At 46.6% G+C, this 21,424-nt stretch overlaps 1 protein-coding gene across 3 annotated transcripts in view; it reads right to left on the minus strand.

The window, feature by feature from the left end:
- Positions 1-2,795: 2,795 nt before the first annotated feature.
- The window catches only part of TAFA4 (TAFA chemokine like family member 4), a 110,838-nt gene continuing 92,209 nt past the window's right edge, over positions 2,796-21,424 (minus strand). Inside the window, exons 3-5 of one of the 3 annotated variants that reach the window (XM_028129178.2) lie at positions 18,781-18,936; positions 8,361-8,485; positions 3,115-3,203 (exon numbers count right to left, since the gene is read on the minus strand). In XM_028129178.2, the coding sequence (XP_027984979.2) occupies positions 3,192-3,203; positions 8,361-8,485; positions 18,781-18,936 (293 nt within the window). In that variant the 3' untranslated portion in view covers positions 3,115-3,191. Of the gene's footprint in view, positions 3,204-8,360; positions 8,486-18,780; positions 18,937-21,424 lie in introns of all 3 variants that reach the window. The other 2 variants (XM_028129177.2, XM_054729656.1) reach the window with 2 other exon arrangements.

A 21,424-nucleotide genomic window follows, 5' to 3' on the forward strand; every position in this document is an offset into this window, starting at 1 on the left:
CCTCTCCCTCTGATGGTGTCGACCTGGGGAACAGGGCTCACTATTGCTACAGCATTTCTTCAAAAGACCTCGGATGCTCATGTGGCATGCTGGGCTCTGAGCAGAGGCTCCAGAGAGCAGGGCCGGGTTCTGTCCACACACAGCGGTGCATCCAACCTGAGAGCTGCTCCTGGTCCAAGTCCAACTGCTGAGCAGTTCGATGCTTTTTCATTTTACCCCAGGCCAATATTCTCCTTTAATAAGTAAAAAATACAGCTACTCTTTTAAGTTCATGTCGAAATTCAACAGTGTGTATTTTACTCAATTTTAAATACTGTCAGCATGATTTTCCTCCTGGGTGTACTGGCAAAGAGTTCAGGTGCTGGACATACACAGAGCGACCTGAGGGAGCAGGGCAGACACTGGCCGGACCGCGAGGCTAGCCCGTTGTCCTGACACTGAGAACACAGGGCCGTGTATGTCATTTAAGAAATGCTCGAAGGAAGGTAAATCTACAACTTCCTTTTTTCATGATTCCTCATTGTGTAACTTCCAGTAGTAACTGTATGAGTATGGGCAGGTTTCATCTTACTGGGTCCTAAATTCTCTTCTATACAATAGGAATATTCATAAGCCCTCCCGGTTGAGAAGAAAACTGGACTTGTGTGTATGAGGGTAGACAACTTCCCCAACGACTTAGTGGGGCCTTGGGAAGGTTCATGAAGTGTTTGTTGAATGTGATGTGTGAACAGAGTTCCGCCTCCCTAAGGACAGGCACTAGGCAGGTGTCCTTGGGGAAGAGCCGAAAACCTGGACTGAGGGGCAGGTGAGGGGTCTGGGAGGCCCCGATCCTACGGGGAGACCCGACTGAGCTGATGGCTCTCGCTGGGCAGCTCAGGCCTGCAAGTGTAAGAATGGAAGCATCTGGGGTGTTGAGACCACCTGGGCCGCAGTTAGAGGGCCTAATGCCAGCAGCACTGAAAGCCTCCTGACTCCCTTTATCTCTGCTTTAAATTCTGGAAAACATCGAAGAGTGTCCTCTCTACTTCCCAAGAGAAAAGGGCTAGAAATGATAACATTGAAATGCTCCTCATGAAGCCCCATTTCAGGGCTAACTTACGAAAGAGGCAAACAGCATGCTTTGGAGCAATAATGGATGCAGTGGCCACTTTGATACCTGCCATTTTCCCAAATGGACCATTTATCCCCTGGAAGTAGTTTCCACCCTGGAAATGTGCCTCGGGGTGAGGCAGTGCCATTTTCACTTGCTTTTATTTGGGGCACAAGATCTAATGTGTGGGCAAGGACTGACGTTGTTTCATGTACTATAAAATGTAGTTATTTTTTAACTCTCTCTTTTGCAATGGGGTGGGGGCGGTCTTATACTGAAGACAGCGGAGTATGCATAAAACATCCTAAATGTGCCTAAACTTAATTAATCTCCCTAGATTTTATCTCCTTAATGCTACATAGGTTTGGAGAAGAAATAAAATGGTAATCTATATTTAGGTCTGAAGTTTTCCATACAGTTCACATACCCAACATTAAATATTATTTTTAAAGTTATTTTCCACTTTTACATTTGAAATTTGCAAGGCTATGATGTTAACACAAGGCAATAAAATAATCACAAAAACTTATATGCCATAAGCCATCAGCAGAATGAATTTACTAATATCAGAGTAACAATTCTGGTAAGCGTTCAGTCAGTCAAATTCAAACAAAACTTAGTGAACAAATGGATATCATCTATTTTGATTCCTTTTGCAAGAATATAATTAAATGTATGCAATTGTTACTATTTTAAACATTATAGTGCTACTTTCCCATAATTGTGGGAGTACAGGGATCACTAATAGTACAGAAAGTATGTTTCTGGCATTTCTCAATATATAAAACCACCTACCCCATGTCATTATAGTAGTATGTGTGTTCTTATAACATTATGCATTTAAAATCTGGGTCAGTTCTTTCACCTGCAGTCTATTTCCTCACAACAGCTTCTGGGAATATGTGGGGACACGACTGCTGCAAAATCATCAAACCAGAAAAAGATGAATCAGGCTTTACTTCCAATTAAAGAAATAAAATGACTAACAAGCAGGGAAAGAGCTATGTTAAGAGTAAATCACTTAAAGTCTAAAAATTCAGCATTTCAAGATTCCTGTCTAGGAGTTAAAATATGTTAATATGATTGACAAGTTGGATCTAAGAAGTCACTCTGGATCTAAACAGAGACTATTTCACATTTTACTTTATTTTTTGAAATATATTTTTATTAATTTCAGAGAAGAAGGGAGAGGGATAGAGAGATAGAAACACCGATTAGCTGCCTCCTGCACACTCCCTACTGGGGTTCGAGCCCACAACCTGGGCATGTGCCCTGACCGGGAATCGAATTGTGACCTCCTGGTTCATAGGTTGATGCTCAACCACTGGGCCACACCGGCTGAGCCTATTTCACATTTTAAATGGTTTACCTCTGTGACTACACATTAGCCATACAAAGCCCAGGAGGTTTTCTTTCTTTGGTGAATATGTCACGATAAAGCTTTGGCAATATAACATCAGAGTCGCTCTGCTTCCTTAGCACTCAGCACAACGGTGCACTGAAGTTAAAATACCACATTTCAGTTCTGCTAATCTAACTTAAAATAGAAAACATTTCAATCATCAAAAGCAGAAGTAAAATGCACACACAATAACCCCAGCAAGTCCTGCTATTCTTCAAGTTTTATGAAATAAGTCTTCGTCACTAGTGAATCAGCGTTCATTAACCTACATCTGCAAGTAGGTTTTGTTACTTAGATCCCTTTCAAACCACTTTAATGCAAGGGCTAACGGAACAGGTCAAAGAGGAGAGAGGAGGCTGAGCGGAACCTATATCCACATTCCTTTGTAAAGGCCGCTCGTCCTCCAGGGCGGCCCATTCCGCGGCTGGTGCATTCCTCGTTCCCCGGGCTCCGTGGAGGTGCGTTCCCAGAGCGCCAGCAGGCTGTCACTTGTGCAGCAGCCCCTGTCACAATTCAATGTAACAAAATGATGAAGCAGAGAGGGGGCAGAGGCAGGAAACTGAGTGCACTCCTCGCAGCACACATAGGCCCAGATGAAGTTGCTGAAATCCAAGACAGTTTCCCACAAGGAGGCCAGGACGGTGACCCAAGCAAGCTCTGCCTGCTGTCGCTCCTCCGAGATGGAAACACCTCCCTTTGCTACCGGGTGACCTAAAACAAATTAAACAGTAAGCATTCAATGCCCCATGCCCCCGAACATACTCCTTCCTGCCCACACCGCCACGCCCGTCTGCCACTGTGTGCAGGCTAGCAGGTTGCGCCTTCACCCATAACCAACCTCCCCAAATCAGCTCTTCAATCCTTTACGCTTCCTGCTTGTAGGTTGCAAAGACAACATGCACAAAGGTTCCCACGCGTGCTATTATGTGTCCTCGCTTTGTATTTGTGGAGCTACAAAAATCCCATGCGAGGCCCATGGGGCTAACTCGCACGTGCTGAGCGTGCTTTGTTAATGGTGCTGGAATTTTGTCTAATGAATGCCGATGAAAATCAGCATATGTCAAGACCGAAATGTTGCCTTTGTTATTTTTTAATGTAGTTAACTTGCATTTTTAAAAAAGAAGTTATTTTATGAAACTGCTGTAGTTACTGGAAAGATACACACATTAAAAAGTTTGTTGTTGCCCTGGCCAGTTTTGCTCAGTGGCTAGAGCATCGGCCTGCAGACTGAAAGGTCCCAGGTTCGATTCCGGACAAGGACACATGCCTGGGTTGCGGGCTCGATCCCCTGTAGGGGGCATGCAGGAGGCAGCCAATCAATGATTCTCTCTCATCATTGATGTTTCTATCTCTCTCTCCCTCTCCCTTCCTCTCTGAAATCAATAAAAAATGTATATATAAATATATATATATAAACATATATATATATATAAAGTTTGTTGTTGTTTTTTCATTTAAACACCCAGGCTCATCACTTGAAATCTAAGAAAACAAACCAGCAGTTTCTATAGTTTGATTTTTTTAGATAAGAAATTTTACAGGTTAATCAGGTTAATCAATACACCAGCTAGAAGGAAAAGGCAAAAACCTTAGGACTTTAATATGCCTCCACCAGGAAAATATTTTCAAAGTAAATTATGTTATTTGATAGCATAGTCACCATGGCTGGTCTTTAGATCCAACCAGGTTTTATTCAAAGCCCAGGTTCCCGGTTAACTGACTGAGGCCTTTGTTTATGCATCAGCAATAGAACGGCTCTCAGGTTCGCGCTGGAACACTGCAGCGAACGGAGCAAACACCGGCCGTCCTCCCGGAGCCGCCGGAGCAGGGCTGGCTCGCTTTCCCCTTGGGCCTCACGGTGAGCATGCTCACCTGCGCAGGCCTCGCAGTCGCTGTCACAAGCTCTCAACTCCACCTTCATACACAAAAGCAGCACAGACAACATGATATTGACTAACGGCCATGGCTTCGTTCCAATAAAATTTTATTTATGGACACGGAAATTTGGATTTCAAGAATTTTCATGTGTTGTGAAATATTATGTTCCTTCTTTCCTACTTTTTCAACCATTAAAAAATGTACAACCCTTTTTAGCTCAGAGGCCCTCCAAAAAGAGGCCAGGGCTGGCAAGCCATAGCTCGCTGACTTCTTTCCTGGAGGAAAGTACTGAACAAACAGGCAAACAAATGGTCTGTCAGAAGGTGGCATGTGCTATGGCGGACAGTCGATCGGTGAGGAAGACAGACTGGGCAGGAGGGTGGAAGGCGCCTGCTGTGCAGAGGGTGGTCAGGGAAGGAGATGTCGGGAGGCGCTTGCAGGAGGGGCGGGAGTGCCGACTCTGCAGGAAGAGCCTTCCCGGTGGAGACAGAGGTGACTGCAAGGAGCCCAGTCCAGGCACGGGATGTGACCTCCCCCTGACTGTGCTTCAAAGATGGCACAGGAGCGCACGGCCAGATGCAACTTAAAGGACTCGCTTTGACTGAAATGAGGAAAGGCAAAGCCAGCAGGACTTCTGACGAATAGGACAAAGGATGTGACAGAAAGAGGAATCAGTCTTTGGCTCGAAAATCCTGACTGAGTTGGTCATTTGCTGAGATGGGGAGGACTGTCTGTCTTCGCTTCTTCGTCTGCTAAGTGTGGAACTGCACCTGCTCGCCTCCGGTGCCGTGAAGAGTGGAGACAGTGACCTGAAGAGAAAGGCCCAGTGCCCGGCATGCGGCTGACACCGGGAAATGGCTCTTTCCAGGCCCCATCGTCTCTAGACGACCTAACAGTGTTTACAGCCAAGAGCTGACCTATGTCTAGGATGTAACTCTCAAAAGCATCCTCCTTAAGGAAGCTCGTTCTCCATGCCCAGCTCATCTTGGAGCCCATCTACACTGAGGGTGGGAAGATTCTTTAGGACTTATTTTCCTGTAAAACCTTGGTTTTGCTGACTGAACAAGGAAGGTCCATGTGACTTTGGGATGTTGGTGGATCAGGGTGCTAGCATGCCAACATCAGCTCCCCTGTCCTGTGACAGGGGACCGAGTGTTTCACGCTCTGGCCGTAGGGATGAGGGAAGACCAGACCCAGGGGAAAGAAGCCATCTCAGCTGGACCTGGAAAGACAAGAGGAATATTAGAAGAAGGTGGCGGTGGGGGGGATTAGAGGAGGGTGAAGAAAAAAGCAATGGGCATGGACACACAGCCTACTGGGTGGGTGGAAATGAAGGTTCCTCCCAAAATGCTTATACTTTGTATTTTCCACCTGTTACCTACGAACCCATTAATGGTCTCTCATCAGGGAAGAATCTGGGCAGGGAGGTAACTTGGGTGGCAGAGGAGAAGCCAAATAAAGGGGAGAACAGTGGGCAGGTGGGGAGCTCACAGAAGCAGTGCTTCCTGCATCCAGCTTGTTCATCAGAATCACCCCAACAACTCTGCTAGTGTGGCTTTCTAGGCCCGACCCAGGCTGATTGTCCCAGAATATCCGAGGGGTGGGGCTCAAAACAGGGTACTTCTAACAAGTTCCCAAGATGACTTTTCTATAGCAATGGATACCAAAACTATTATAACATGGTAGCAAAAGAGGATGAAGATGGCCCAAGGCGACAGCCCAGGAGACAGAGAGAAAGGGATCCACCCGTTAAAGGGCCACTGAGGACAATACCAGGAGGACCTGGTCATCTTAGATTGGATGGTGAGGTTGACAGAGATGTTGGAGAATGCCCCTGTTGCTTAAATTCCTAACTCCTACCTCTGGCTGTCCAATGTAAAATACTGGAAACCTTTAGACACTTAGCAGAAACCATCAAAATGAAGTAGGAGGATCAGGTAGGATGCTTGCAAAGAGCTACTGAAAATATAGACTGTTCTCTAATGTAGAAGTCGTCAATCTCAGCACTAATGACCCTGGGACCAGATGACTCTGTCAGATATCCCCCTTGAAGGCAAAAGCCCCTGGTTGAGAACTATTGCTCTAAAGATGACTTCACCCTTAGTAGATGTTGTAAAAATCTGAAAATTCTCCAAATTCAGTATGATTTACTTCTATTTTCAAATAACAGAAAGTCCTGGCAAATGGCTGGCCTTGGTGCTAAGCGGACATCGGGCACTTAATATGGCACCGAGAAGGCAGTGCAACTCAGAATAAAGAAAATGACAATGGAGGTGGGATTGCAGAGACAGTTATATTTTCCCACAAGAAGAAATAAAGCACCATCTCTCGGGACCCTGAAAATCCCACGGGTAGAATAAACTGAATGCCAACCTTTGTGCTTGGGAAAGAACAGATGACGGCTTCGGGAACCATCCCTTCTCATTCCCATACCATCACCTAAGGCTGTTAATGTCTCAACTGCTTACTCTTTCCTTATTTGCATTTAAAGGAAAATAAAACTCTGACATAGGCCGCTTACTGTAGACAAGCCTACTTTTTAGCCCTTCCTTGTTTTGACGCTGTCGTGGATGAACCGCCTAAGGAAAGTGGGAACCATGTTGTTAGGTAGCTGATACCCCTCCTCCAGGGAGGCCACAGCTCTGCCTTCACAGGACCCCTGTCTCACCTGCGGCGTGAGGTCAGCATTGATTTTAAGAAACAGAAATCGTTTCTGTGGGTGCCACGCTCTGCACAGAAGCTGGCCACAGCTCCACAAATGAGTTACTGCATCTGCATAAGATCCATAAAAGACATAAAATGTTTTATGCAGTCCAAGTCGCACTGACTTGGATTAATAAAGGAAACAAAGTTTTACGACTTTGAGATTATTCTCAGGTGGCATATCACTAAAAAAAAAAAAAAAAAAAGCAGCTAAGTATCATGATAGCTTAGGGAACTGTATTATGTTTCTACCACTTTCTGAAGAGCCAAATGAAATGTCACTTCCGTTGAGGATTTAGCGAGAGCAAACTCATCTCCCCCACACACAGCCAAAATGCCCCTGAAGGTTCGCTTCCTGCAAATGCCCTCCCTGGTCGCACATAAACAGAGAGGGAGTGCTGTGGCAAGAGGCTACTTAGAAACATTCTTTTCTGGAACATGGCTTATGATCATGGTCTTGTTTCATATTTAAATGTAAAAATCAATACATGTATAATCTCCTGAAATGTCATTTCTTAGTCTACAAGAAATACAGTGAAGGAAAAAATTTACCATTGATGGATGTACGACCCTAGGTCATCAGTAACTCCAAAATTTTTATTTAGGAAGGGGTTAGGGAAATGGCTGAAAGGGGCTGCTTGGAAAAGGACAATGGAATTCTTTTAAGGTGAGGTGTGCTTGGCAAGCACACAGAGTTTACATAGGTTGGAAGTGGATTGGGATTGGCTTAGAGGTGGAGCCCTAGAAATGATGGGAGTGTTAACCTCCTTCCGCCACCAACAATGACTCCATGACCTCCCACTGCCCTGGATATAAAATATTACATCAGCTTATTTGTCCTAGTCACTGTTCAATATGATCTATATAGATAAAAGGCTTATATGCAAAGTGTCCCCTCGGGAGTTCAACCGGGAGACTGGAGTTCGATCACTCGCTGTGACGTATGCTGACCACCAGGGGGCGGCACGGAACGAAGGAAGGCCCCAGCCAGCAGCGAGCAGCCAGCAGCCAGCAGCTGGGAAAGGGAAGCCCCCACAGGCAGCCAGAAGGCCCCATCAGCCCTGATCGCCGAACAGGTCTAGGGACCCTACGAATTTCATGCACTGGGCCTCTAGTCTGACATAAAGAGTTATGCTGGGGAAAGGACATTCCAGAAAGGCCAAAGTCACAGATGGGGTGGCACTGCCCATACAAGTCTGCCAATCTAACCAATGGCCAGATAACACCAAGGGGGCCATGGCTAATAGTGCTGAGGCTGCCCCATGCGGCTGCTTTGTCTGTACTTGCCTTTGTAGTTTTGACTTTATTGCCACTGCTACAGGCCCAACCTGAGTCATCTGGCAGCACTTTGCAATCCTCTCCTTCCAAACAGGGATCCATGTGACACCACCACTTCTGAACCACGATGGACGCTGGAAGACAAAGGCCGAATAATGCGTGTGACACTGCTTCTTCCTGCAGATGTGGATAACGGGAAGCTCAATACAGAGGAGCACACCGGCCTCACTGACATGTGGAGTTAGTGAGATCTCACGCTTCAGGGCAGGCCTGCCTCGGTCTGAACCTGGCTGTGACACTTTTTACAAGTGACATTGCACTCGTTATTTGACTCCTCTCCACCTCATTTTCTTCATCTGTAAACTGGGGGTGAAAATAGAACCTCGCCACAGGATGTCAAGGATAAAGCTAATTCATGTGAGTCTTGGCTGGCTTTGGGGCAGTCCCTTACGTTCTCGGAAGGCGATAGCTATTACTGCGGTCCTCATCTTTGGTGGTAGGTTGTATGTTGATGGTGCAAAGTTATGTTTAATGGTTTTGTTGTTGTTGTTTAGATTTACATTTTTTTCAAGTTTTTTTTTATTGATTAAGGTATTACATGTGTCCATATCTCCCATTGCCCCCCACCCCACTCCCATACATACCCTTTTTTTGTTGTCAATAGCAAAGACTAACAGCAGTCAACATTTCCAACCCACGCGGTGCTCATCTCCTCATCCTTCCCAGCTGGTGCTGAGCATTGCAACACAGGGGGCCCCAATAGCCCCTCAATGCCCACATTCTAGACTAGCCAGCTCACCTGTGAGTTCATTTCCTTTTACCTCACCATGCCTGCAGGGATCGACCAATAAAAGCATTTGTGTTTTAAGCCCATGGAGCAGAAAGTAGCACCCCAGTTCTCTGAGTTTAGAAGCAGAAGAAGAAAGTACCATCAACTTGGCTGGTTGTTCCCACAGAATCAAAGGACAAAAGGATTGTGACTGGTTTTTAAGGGTGAGCCCAGCCAATAGGCTGGTACCGGACAGGGTGCTGGGGCCGGGAAGCTGGGAGGGTGGGGGAAGAAATAGAGAGGATCTTAGCCCTGTTTTTCTTGTTGAAACAGCAACGCTAATAGAAAACATCCTCCATTGGATTTCACTTAAACTACTGCTGCCTGAGAAGTTTGAAATTCAAGTTCAAGCAAATCTTTATAAATCCTTTTCTTGAGGGCCTGGCATGCTAATTGGCTTCCCTGCATTTTCTAATTTCAACATAGCTGTACCTCTGAAGTTAAAAATTATCTTCTTGCATTCTACAGAGAAGAGAAAACTGAGGCCCAGAGATATTGACGTGTCCAAAGTCACATAGTTTGAAGAGAGTCAAGCAACATTGAATGGAGGCAGTCTGACCCTGCACCCATGCTCCAACCTGGAAATACAGGTGGGCGAAAGCAGGTCTACAGGTGTGAGTACATGAAACAGAGCTTATTCTTGTATTGCTATTTATTAATTACTGTATTATTTTCCACATGAACTGTATGCTTCCATTTGCCCACCACTGTATACAGCCGCTCCCTCACACCAGGGATCTCTAGGGAAACAAGCCCTAGTGTGGAATCAGGGATGAAAGTAGGTGACCCAGCGAGCCAGTACATGCAGGCTCCTCTGTCAGGCGACTGTAGTGCAGTGTGATGAGGGCACAGCACGGTTTCATTATCAGCTGTGGTGGCCGGACACTGCGTCTACCCTGATGCAGAAAAGTGGCCACCATTCTTGATTCTGGCCAAATCCTGAGCTCCTATCCCATCAGTCCCATCAAAACCAATAACCTGAGTAAGGCCGTTTTGCGATCTGGGATAACCACTTGCTAGTTAAATCAGAAGGCGCCAACACTGAGAAGGAACGTAGCTGAATGGGTTATTTTTTCTGAGAGAGAGACCGCCACTGGACACATTGGGGGAACCTGAGAACATGTATTCTTTCCAGCCCCAGATATCACAATACTCTCATCTTCAAACTAGATGGAGTTTTGTCATTTCAAAGCACTTTTGCCTACTGTTCCTCTTTCTATTGTCCCAACAACCGTCAGAAGCAGGGAGTGGAAGCAGAAGATTGCAGGAATAAACACCAGGGCTTTTGGTACGTGAGTTAAATGAGAGAGGAGGTATTCGATTCTGGTGCTCTCTCTCCACCCATCTGTCTCCTAGGCCACACTGTACAACAGCTTAGATTAACAAGTGCTCCCCAGCGTCTGGCCAAGTTTATAGAGCTGCCACTGAGTCATTATTCCTGAATGCCCTGGGTTGGTCCCAAGTGGATATAAAGACAAGTAAGAGATGGTTCTCAACCCTCAACTTAAAATACCATCCGCAGGACTGGAGAAGTTCCATAAATGTTGACAGAGCTCAGTTATATTTATATAGCATTAAAGCTGAATCCAAAATACTTTATCTTATCTTTAAAACTGTTCCCGAGCCCCTGGCTTTCCCTCAGCAGGGGACTCTATCCTCTTCAGAGGAATCAGAGCCACGTGGGCGAGTCAGAAGAAGCCTGGATGAGCACGTGGTCAGTGACCTGTCCTGTGGGCAGGAGGAGAGATGGACAGTGAGTGGCCACCTTGGAAGCCAGCAGACCACGCGGCCGAAGGGAGGGGTCAGCAAGGCCGTGCCGGGCACTCAGCCGAGGAGGGTGGTCTAGAAAGCCATCTCCAGGGCTCCGAGGCCGGGTTTAGATTGAACCGGGTTCTCCACGCAGGAGGGAGCCACGGGCAGTGTGTGAGGATGGCAGGGCAGTGAGCCAGGAAACCTGCGCCGAAGCAGAGTGCGCTTGGCAGGCAGTAGGAAAGGATGTGGGCGGAAAGGGGTGTGGAAGAGAAGAACAGGTGAGGCGTGAGTCTCAGAAGGGTCATCAGGCCGAGGACTGTCAGAGCGCTGTATAGTCCAAAGGGGTGAGTGCGGGGAGGAATCTGGGAATCCATCCTTTGCAGAGGAAAACAGAGTGCATCACATTGTCTCCACTTCGCGGCAGAGGAATGTCAGTGCTTCCTGCTGACTCCTGGGGACCAGGAACACTCTCATGCCGGCCCCCGCAAAGGCGCGGGAGGAGGAGAAATGATGGATTGATTCAGGCATTCAGCATAGAAAAAACATACCAGTTCTTAACTACAGAAAAGAATATTGTTTTCCTAGTGTTTTGTTTAAAGATTTACATAGAATTTATTTAAGTAAATAAAAGAAGGAAGTATATACGATCAAGCTCTTATGAAATTACTCACCAGTTTTCTTTCATTTGATTGGAAAACATGAAGTGACTTTCCAGAGACAGACTCACGGAGCCTCCGCGAGAGAGCGAGCTCCCCTGGACAGAGCGTGTTTCCGCTGCCCAAGCCCTGTCCTGCCACCGGCAGGGCGCACGGAGGGCGGTGCCCGAGCAGGTGCCTGCTCCCCGACGGAGCTTCATGTGCAAGACTCGGAGCAAATGTTCTCTCAGAAAAGACAGGCATGAGCGCCACCACAGGAGCCAAAATGAAAGCTGCACATTCCTTTATGAATTAAAGATGGACTAAGGAGCTCACTAGGTGCGGACCAACCAAGAGTGTGCCCTGGGGGTGAGCAGGGGATTGAACAGCCTGGGCTGAAGGTCTGGGCACACTGTGCAGGGCCAGGCTGAGGCGAGGAAGGGAGTAGGATTACACTAAAAGGACCGCAGAGCGCCGCCCCCTTACCTGAGCCTGTGCCCACAGGAAATACATCTGTAGGAGGCTTACTTTTTTTTCTGTTGATATCATAACATACTTTAAATGAGAATGTCTTGCCACTTCCATTTCTTTTTAATTATTTTAAAAGCCTCATGCCTTCCTTACTTATGAAACCATAAAGATGCCAATCTGCAGTAAGTTTCAAATTTTATGCAGAAAGGAAGAAAAAGACAGTGAGACCCTGGTTTTGCGGAAGTGACTGGTACTTTCTATAAATGTTCCAGGGGGAAAAGTAATGTGTCCAATCAGGTAGTTTGCTTCGGGTGCATTTTCTTTGCTCTCTGATGGATCAAATACATTGAAGGTTTGGGTTGTTTTAAATCCCTTATCTCAAACATCATCCCATTAAACACACCTTACAATATGTGTTTATGTAGCTACTTAGATAAGCCCACCTTTGAATAAGACTAACAGCGAACAGGCTCGCTGCTCAAGGGCTGGCCTCCCATTTGTTGACTTAGCTCAGTTGTACTTACACAGAGTTAAGGCTTTTCCAAAGAAAGATGTATTTCCACACTGACACATGGACAGGAAGATGCAGAAAACATCTTCCCGGATTATATATCATCTGGAAAATGGAAGTAGCCACCAGAATACTCTCTGAGGTTCTGTGTTTCTGCTTTAGCTATTTTGCTGTCACCATTGTTATTTCAAGACACTCACAATCTTCTTCAAAAAATTAAGCCATTTATTAATGTTTAGGATTGCTAGGTGGCAAGCCCTGCCGATGTGTATTTCTTTTCTTTTTTAAGACAAAAAGCCATGCCAACCTGACTGACAGGTAGCAAGCACAAACGCAGTCGTGACAGCACTACGATGTTGCTGCGGGAATCTTACTTGTTCCCGCTCCACACTCGCTGTTGTCATTCCACACTGTGCACGGAGCGCTGCGAGGCATGGTGGGAAGCAGAGCCGGACCCTTTGTGATCAGGTCTGTCCTCCTCGGCCAAGTGCCCCCTCACACAAGTACATACCCCTGGAGTGAGGACCTCTATGGCAGGGTATCTTGACCTTGGCACTATTGACATTTGGGGCCAATAATCCCTTATTGCGAGAGTCTATCCTGTGCCTTGTTAGATGTTGAGCAGCCTGCCTGGCCCCCACCTCCCCAATGACAGTAGCACCCTCTACCCCAGGGTAACAACCCAAAGTGTCTCGAGACATTGTCGGATATCAACCCTGGTTGAAAACCATTATTTGTGGTTATTAGATACTAGAGGCCCAGTGCATGACATTCGTGCACTGGAGGGCGGGGGGGGGGGGGGGGGGGCGGGGAGGAAAAGTAGGGGGGGTCCCTCAGCCTGGCCTGCATCCTTTCACAGTCTAGGAGCCCTCAGGGGATGTCTGACTGACAGCTTAGGCCCACACCCCGGGCCTAAGCTGGCAGTCAGACATCCTTAGCGCTGCCACAGAGGCGGGAGAGGCTCCTGCCACCACTGCTGCACTTTCCAGCCATGAGCCAGGGGCAGCTCCTGTGTTTAGCGTCTGCCCCCTGGTGGTCAGTGCACGTCATAGTGACCGGTCGTTCCTCTGTTTGCTCAATTTGCATATTAGCCTTTTATTATATAGGATACTCAGCCCAAATGAGAGGCTTAGCTGTTCATCAGACCTCATTAAACTGGGGCTCGTTAAAAGACGCCTACTCCATGCCCCCACCGTGGGCAACGCCACAAGCCTAACGCTTGGAAACCTACGCTCTCAGAAATCTTGGACTGTTTTAATGAACTTTGTTCACAGCATTTCATGCCCTTTTTTACTGGCACCCACTGCTTTATCCAACCCAGAATACAAATTCCCAGCAGGTGGCCACTAAATTTTAAAATGTGATTGTATCTAAGGCCTCGAATACCCACAGCTCTGTTTACACCTCCAGGCTTGTCCCCTGCCATGTCCAAGCCAGACTGCACTTCTTCCACCTCCCAGGTGGCCCCTCTTGTTCTCATGTGCTTCACGTGGCTGCGCTGCCCAGAGCCCTCCGACCTGGTGAAGTCTCACCACTGCTCCCCTTCTCTGCGCTGCCCAGAGCCCTTCACCGTCTAGAATTCAATTGTCCATCTTCTGAGTCAAGTGTGGGCTCCCTGAAAGCAGGACCTGAGTCTAATTACCATCCTCCCCTGGCATCTAGGACACGCCAGGCACCAAGGTGCTAAATTAAAAGTTGATGAATGAACTCACACATGCCAGATACATTCGTTCAGCTCACAAAGTGCTTTTGCAAAGTACACCTTGCTGGCATTCACCTGATGACCGGAGAAAGCCCAGAACCCAGCTTCATCGTAAGTGCCAGGGAAACCACACGCAATGAGAAACCCCTGGGAAATTACAGCTGTAAGACAGACCTGGATCTCACACAGTCAGAGCTATAGACATCGCCTCCAGTGCGAACAGTAACCCTCATAACAAAGCAAGCGAGTTCCGACATCTCAGAAAAATTCAGGTATCATCAAAAAAAAGAAAAAAGTTGCCCTAGCTGGTTTGGCTCAGTGGATAGAGCATCAGCCTGCGGACTGAAGGAAGGGTCCCAGGTTCAATAACGGTCAAGGGCACATGCCCGGGTTACAGGCTTGATCCCCAGTAGGGGCGTGCAAGAGGCAGCCAATCAATGATTCTCTCTCATCATTGATGTTTCTATCTCTCTCTCCCTCTCCCTTCCTCTCTGAAATCAACAAAAATATTTTTTTTTTCACAGAGAGGAAGAGAGAGGGATAGAGAGGTAGAAACATCGATGAGAGAGAAACATCGATCAGCTGCCTCTTGCACACCCCCCACTGGGGATGTGCCCACAACCAAGGTACATGCCCTTGACCGGAATCAAACCTGGGACCCTTGAGGTTCGACCCTCCATCCACTGAGCCAAACCGGTTTCGGCTCAACAAAAATATTTAAAAACAATAAAAAAGTTTATAAAGTAACTGCCTCCCATTCTTAAGCCTGTCTTATTAATCTTTTTAAACTCACTGTTTAGAAAGCATTCCCTTTGAAAAAATAAATTAAGCTTCATTGTACTACTCGTTTATCTCATTTTATCATAAACCACTCAGCATGATCCCTGTAGAGCTGTATTTTGATAAATGTGTAGAATGCAGTTCCCACCACTGAACAGCCTGTGAGTGCAGGAGAAGATTCAAAGGGGGAAATGCTGGCCAGCTGAACAATTGTCTGCTTCAGGACCCAAGTAAGCATAGCTTCAATCAAGTAATTCCCAGACCTTCTCCCAAATCCCAAATGTGTATTAAAGACACATTTCAATAATTCAGGGAGATTCATAAATTCATTATAATAAAAAAGCTTGATGGGGGGCAACTAATTGTTCTCCTTGTTTAACTTATAAAAGCTATAATTTTATGTAAAAGCAATGAAAAAAAATGAGGTGTGGATTAATAAAAATGCATGAGGCTGTTCCACTTTCTATGCCAACATTAATTAGTGCCTGCTCCAACATGTTCTCACCTTTGTTTTAATTTAAATGTAAATTGAAATGAATTTTATATTTCAGATCCTCTCTATTCTTATTGACAAATAAGATCAGAGGAACTCTCTATTCCTTTGACAAATAAGAGAAGAGGAACCTATCAGCAGAGACCAGGTCTTTCCACAAGCCAATTAGCAGCATGATACTGCATAATTATTATGGGATAAAGATTAAGCAGGTAAAACTAAAAAGCCCTAATGGAAATATATTCAGATAAGGACTAGAAGATCAGGGGCATGTGAAAACAGAAATATATCCTAACTAAAGCCTGAACTACAACTTCCTACCTCCTCAGTGACTTTGATCCAGTAAACATTTATTGAGCACCAATTGTTTGCCAGGCAAAGCCAGGTGCAGGGAACAGAAATACACAGACAAAATCACAACCCAGCTTTCAGAGTTTGGGTGTTCTCTGGCCACAAACGTTGCTCTGAAGTTATATATTTACATAAAACCTACCCTGCACTAGGCACATCTAGTCAAAAGTTTCCATTTAAATTGGTACTAGTCATATTTCAAATGCTCAGTTTGAATTAGTCACACTTCAAATAATCAGTGGCCACATGTGGTTAGTCACTACCAATCGTCCTGGACACACGCACATCATGACATGTGGGTGCAGAGATGCAAAGGAGAACACGTGCATCATCACAGAAGGTTCTGCTGCACACACTCAGCTCAGACACCCAATAATCGGTCCCCATCACCTCCTGACCATATGACATTAGGGAAATCAGGCAGTTAGCTGGTGAGGCTGCTGATTTGCCACAGACACAACCAAAACATCCCTTCAGTATAAGAACGGCTGTATACATTATGGCCTATCTATTGACTAAAGCAGGTTGGATTAAGAAGTATCCAATGTGATACCATTTGTGTACAACACATTCATCTAAAAATCTACCACATTTTCCACAAATCTATCTTAAACACACATATATACAGAAAAATATATTGTCCAAACAGATAAATGTAGCCTTAGGGTGGTGGCCAAAGGGCATTTTGCCCAAATATAAAACAAGCTAGTTTAGGGTAAGGTATTAATGTTCCCTTTACTAAGAGAAATATGCTAATAGTAATTGCTATGCCATTCCTATTTTCCAGGTACCAACACTTTGAGTATTGCCCTGGCCAGGTGGCTCCATTAATTGGAGCATTGCCCATACACCAACAGGAGGTGGGTTCGATTCCTAGTTAGGGCAAGACCTAGGTTGTAGGTTCAATACCCTGCTGGGGTGCGTACAGGAGGCAATAGATCCACGTTGCTCTCTCACATCGATGTTTCCCTCTCACTCTCTTTCCACCACTTTCTGTCTCTCTAAAATCAATAAACATATCCTCAAGTGAGGATTAAAATAAAAATACTTGGATTATTGTAAAACATGATTTAGATATATAAGACTTAGTAGCCAAAGATAGATTTTATTCTTCAATCAGCTGGAAGTCACCAAACTGTGGTTTCAAGAATAACAGTGACATCATCAGTTCTGTTTTTTAGAAGCATCTTTCTTGCTACAGGGTGGGGAATGGAACCTGGGGGGTAGTAAGCTCAGCAGGATGTGGTGCTGCCCCTTCGACTGTGGGGGTGACAGTGGGGTGGAGAAAAGTGGACTGGCCTGAGAGAGCAAGGAGACAGAATGGCTATGACTTGGCTGCAGTTGATGGAGGAAATACATAATACACTGTCCCAGTTGGGGATATAGGAATTTAGCAAATTTCTTTTAAATGCATTTTTAGTGTTAAAGATCTTTATTTACCTTTTTTTTACAGGTACACAATCCTTTACCTATAATCCCCAAATCCAAAAAGCTCTGAAAATGAAAAGGATTTCTGTAAGATGGCAGCAAAACCTGACTTGAATTAGCATGAAGCTGTTCATCCTACCTGCCCCATTCTGCATGACTATTCATGCACCTCACTGTAGAAATATTAATATCTGTGATTATGGGGTGCAACTGGAGAAGACAGAGGGTTTGTTATGTAATAGATGGTATATGCACTATGTTACCTTCATAAAAATCTGACGACACCTGAATTTGGCAACACATTTGGCTCTCAGGGTTTCTGACAAGGAAACATTGAGGGGAAATTTTCCATGTTCCCTCTCCAGCTTTAGAGTAACTGAGATTACGCTGATACAACACCACTGGTGAGCAAACAGCCCATAAAGATGTGCCTGGAGGATAGAGGTGAGGAAGTCAGCTATTATTTTCGATTGTGCAATAGATCTGCAGTTAAGAATATGGTCCTAACTGGTTTGGCTCAGTGGATAGAGCGTCAGCCTGCGAACTGAAGGGTCCCAGGTTCGATTCCAGTCAAGGGCATGTACCTTGGTTGCAGGCACATCCCCATTAGGGGGTGTGCAAGAGGCAACTGATCGATATTTCTCTCTCATCGATGTTTCTAACTCTCTATCCCTCTCCCTTCCTCTCTAAAAAATCAATAAAATATATTTTTTTAAAAAAAGAATATGTTTGTGTGCGTGTGTCCGTATGTGTGGGCATGTGTCTGTGTGCGTGTGTGTCTGTGTGTGGGTGCATATGTGCTTTAACTGCCAACCTTTACATGTGCATCAGATAAGACAGAAAGAGTTCATTTTCTGGGAGGTTTCATGCAACTGTAGAGAAACTCTACAAGACTTAAGCTCATAGCTGTTCTCCTGGGAACTCATGTTTCTAACAAGGTGTCTCCTGGGAAAAGGCAGGACATCAAAAGGAATCATTCACTCTGCTAGGCATAGTATTCTGCTAGGATTTGGAAACAACAAATGAGTAATACACAATCCCAAATTGTTCTCTGAGAAGTTGCACCAAAGAAGATGCTTTATAATGTTTGTTAAAATAATAATAAACTAGAAATTAAGGAAATATTTGCCTATAACATTAATATAAGGTGAGAAAACCAGGCTGAGTCCAGGGTTTGAGAGCAGGAAGAAGAGTGCCTAAGGAAGCAGATGGGATAGTGGGTCAGAAGAAATCAAAGCACGTCTTCCTGACTGTCCAGTAATGGAACTCCCCACTGGTACCTCATAAGAGACATCATTACTAACCTACCTTACTAATTATGAAATTTGTGGAGTTATATTTATGTTCACTTTTGAGGTAACACTGACCTAGAATAAACCTAGTTTTCTTTGCATTGCAAAGACAGTAAAGTTGGGAGATTCTTGGTAGTTGTAGGCCCTTCCTGCAATATTAGATTAACAGACCAGAAAGGTCTTACCTTCAACACAGGAAGGCTGAGCCCGAGTGGTGCCGGCAACCTGTCCCGGAAAACATGAACACTTGACTGTTTGTGATCGCTCTTCTACGTGGTTTTTGTTACAGCACCTGTGCACAGCAACCACCTCACAGGTCCCCTGCTTGACTTGATGCTGACCTGGTAGGTAATGGGGGAGAAAAACAAACCCAAGGCCATTAAGAGGAAAGGACATCACCAAGAACAAGAATGATGCCATGGCTACATTTTCCAACATACTATGCTGCCTAAGAATCTTTGCAACTTTTTATTTTGGTGCAATTTCACATGCAAACTAGAGGACTGGTGCAAGAAATCGTGCACAGGTGGGGTCCCTAGGCCTGGCGGGTGATCAGGGCCAGGCCGATCAGAGCCTGAAGGCCCTGGCAGAGTCAGGAGAGGAGGTGATGGTCACCGGGCCGGGTGCAGAAGGAACAGACGCCAAACGTCGACGCTGCCCTTAGCACCCCACCACCCCACAGTTCCCCCCCTCCCCCCTCCTTCCCTCAGTGCCTCGCCACCACTGGGGGCCTGCTGACCGGGGGAGGGGTAGAGGGAGAGGCCAGGAGAGGTTTCAATCCCAGGAGGCAACAAATCAATGATTCTCTATCATCACTGATACTTTTATCTCTATTTCCATGTCTGAAATCAATCAAATATCTTAAAATGCAAGGTTTTTAGAGGAAGAAAGGTAGGGCAAGGGAGCTATTGACAGCAGGCGTTTGAGATCATGCTCACATTTCAGATAAGGTAACATAAGGTGGTCCTCAGGGGGAGACAGGTGAGGAGTGGCAGTGGGTGGAGCAGGGCACTGCAGGCTAAGGAATGGCTGTAATGACTGGGAATGTCTGTGACAGTGACACCGAGTGTATGTTGGGGACCATCGCTGGGATCATGCATCTCCAAGAGGTTTTGATTCTGGACGGGGGAAAACACGGAGTTCAGCAGGCCTTTCTTAGCCTAGAAGGTGAGGCGGGTGGCAGGAATGGGCTTCCCTGCTTCCCTACAAATGTAAACACACAGTGTAACTGCATATGGACGTCAGTCAGTGGCCAAATCAATGCCCAGCCAGCCCTGGTGGCTGTGTCCTGCTGCCTCTCAGGCTGTGCTGCAGTGCTACTGGCTGGGGAGGCCGAAGCCACGACCCCAAGCACACATAGTATATGAAGGGGCGGGCAGAAAGCCAGAAGCTGGAAGTCGGAGCTGAGGTGGCCCTGCAGCGCTGCGTCCACCATGGAGCTGGACAGGGAGCACCTGTCGGTGTGACCGGCTTTGGAGTCGGAGAGGCTGCACTGCGTGCACGTCACCAGTGAGTCCCCACAAGCCCGCGGCGCACCAGCCAGGCTGGGTGGATCCTGGGGAGGCCTTTCCCTCCTGGAGCCGTTCTTCCCAGGGTGGCAGCATCAGCTGCTTTTTTTCCCAATTTATTTTTTTTATTGGAAAGCAAGCTCTGGGCTTGCGGTTCCTGGGATCCCTGGGCCATAGCATGTGCCTCCAGGCCTCACTGCACCCACCTCCCCCTCCTCCTGCATTGAGCATCTGGCCCCTGGTGGTCAATGCGCATCATAGCGACTGGTTGTTCTGGTCATTCTGCCATAATGGTCACTGGGCTTTTATTATATAGGCTGTATATAACAATGTCAGAGGATGGAGGTGAGGTCAAGATGACAGAGCAGGAAGATCTTGGGCTCACCTCCTCCCACCAACACATCAAAACTAACTGCAGAACAGATTCTCTACAACCAAGACTATAGAGAAAAAGCCACGTTAAGATGGGTGAGGGGTCAGCAGAGAGGCATTCCACAGTGGGAGGGATATCACAACCTGGAGGCCGCCTGGAGGAGTGAGGCATCTGACCCACCTCGGGCTCTCCAGCGTGGGAACCTGCTCCAGGAAGAGGAGCCCCTAACATCTGGTTGTGAGAACCAGCAAGGCTTGTGTTCCAGAAACTGAGGGCTCTGGGAAAATGAGCACCCTCCCTCCCAGGGTCTGTGCACAAGTCACTCATTCTGAGTCAAAGCACAGGGGTCATTCGCGAAAGAGATATATTGACTAATTTTAGGGTGACCGCTGGAGGGATTTGGTAGGCTCTCTCTGGGAACAGAGGCAATAGTGAGTGGCTTTCTCTCCTTGTTTGTTTTGTTTGCTCTCTGCTCTCCAACCTGCCTGACACTCTCCATTATGCTCCTAACCATTCCACCCAGAATTCCCCTGAGGACCTACCCAGCCAACCACCTTCCAAAGCAGCACTCTGCTCCCCACCCTAGAACTCAGTGGCAGCCCAGGCGGCCTGGAAACTGGGGGCTCTGTCCCCACTTCCTGGAGATGGCTGGGAACATCCCCAAAGTGGGGTTGAGGGGCCAGACCCTGTGCACCAATGTACCCACAATAGTAGTGCCAGGCCTCAGCCATCCACCCTGGAGGCTGCTCTGTACACCAGCAACAGTGGCAGCAGGCCAGGCCAGAGGCTAGCCCAACCCCCCACTACCCCTCAGCAGGCCAGGCCATCAGACAAATGAGCTGCAGACCAGCCCACCAAACACAGTGCCCTCAACAGTTGCAGCCCAAGCACAACAAGAGCATACACAGCCCACACAGGGGATGCCCTGGAAAACCGGGCCCTGGTGAC

Source organism: Eptesicus fuscus, chromosome 18, assembly GCF_027574615.1.
Source record: "Eptesicus fuscus isolate TK198812 chromosome 18, DD_ASM_mEF_20220401, whole genome shotgun sequence".
Classification (NCBI taxonomy): domain Eukaryota; kingdom Metazoa; phylum Chordata; class Mammalia; order Chiroptera; family Vespertilionidae; genus Eptesicus; species Eptesicus fuscus.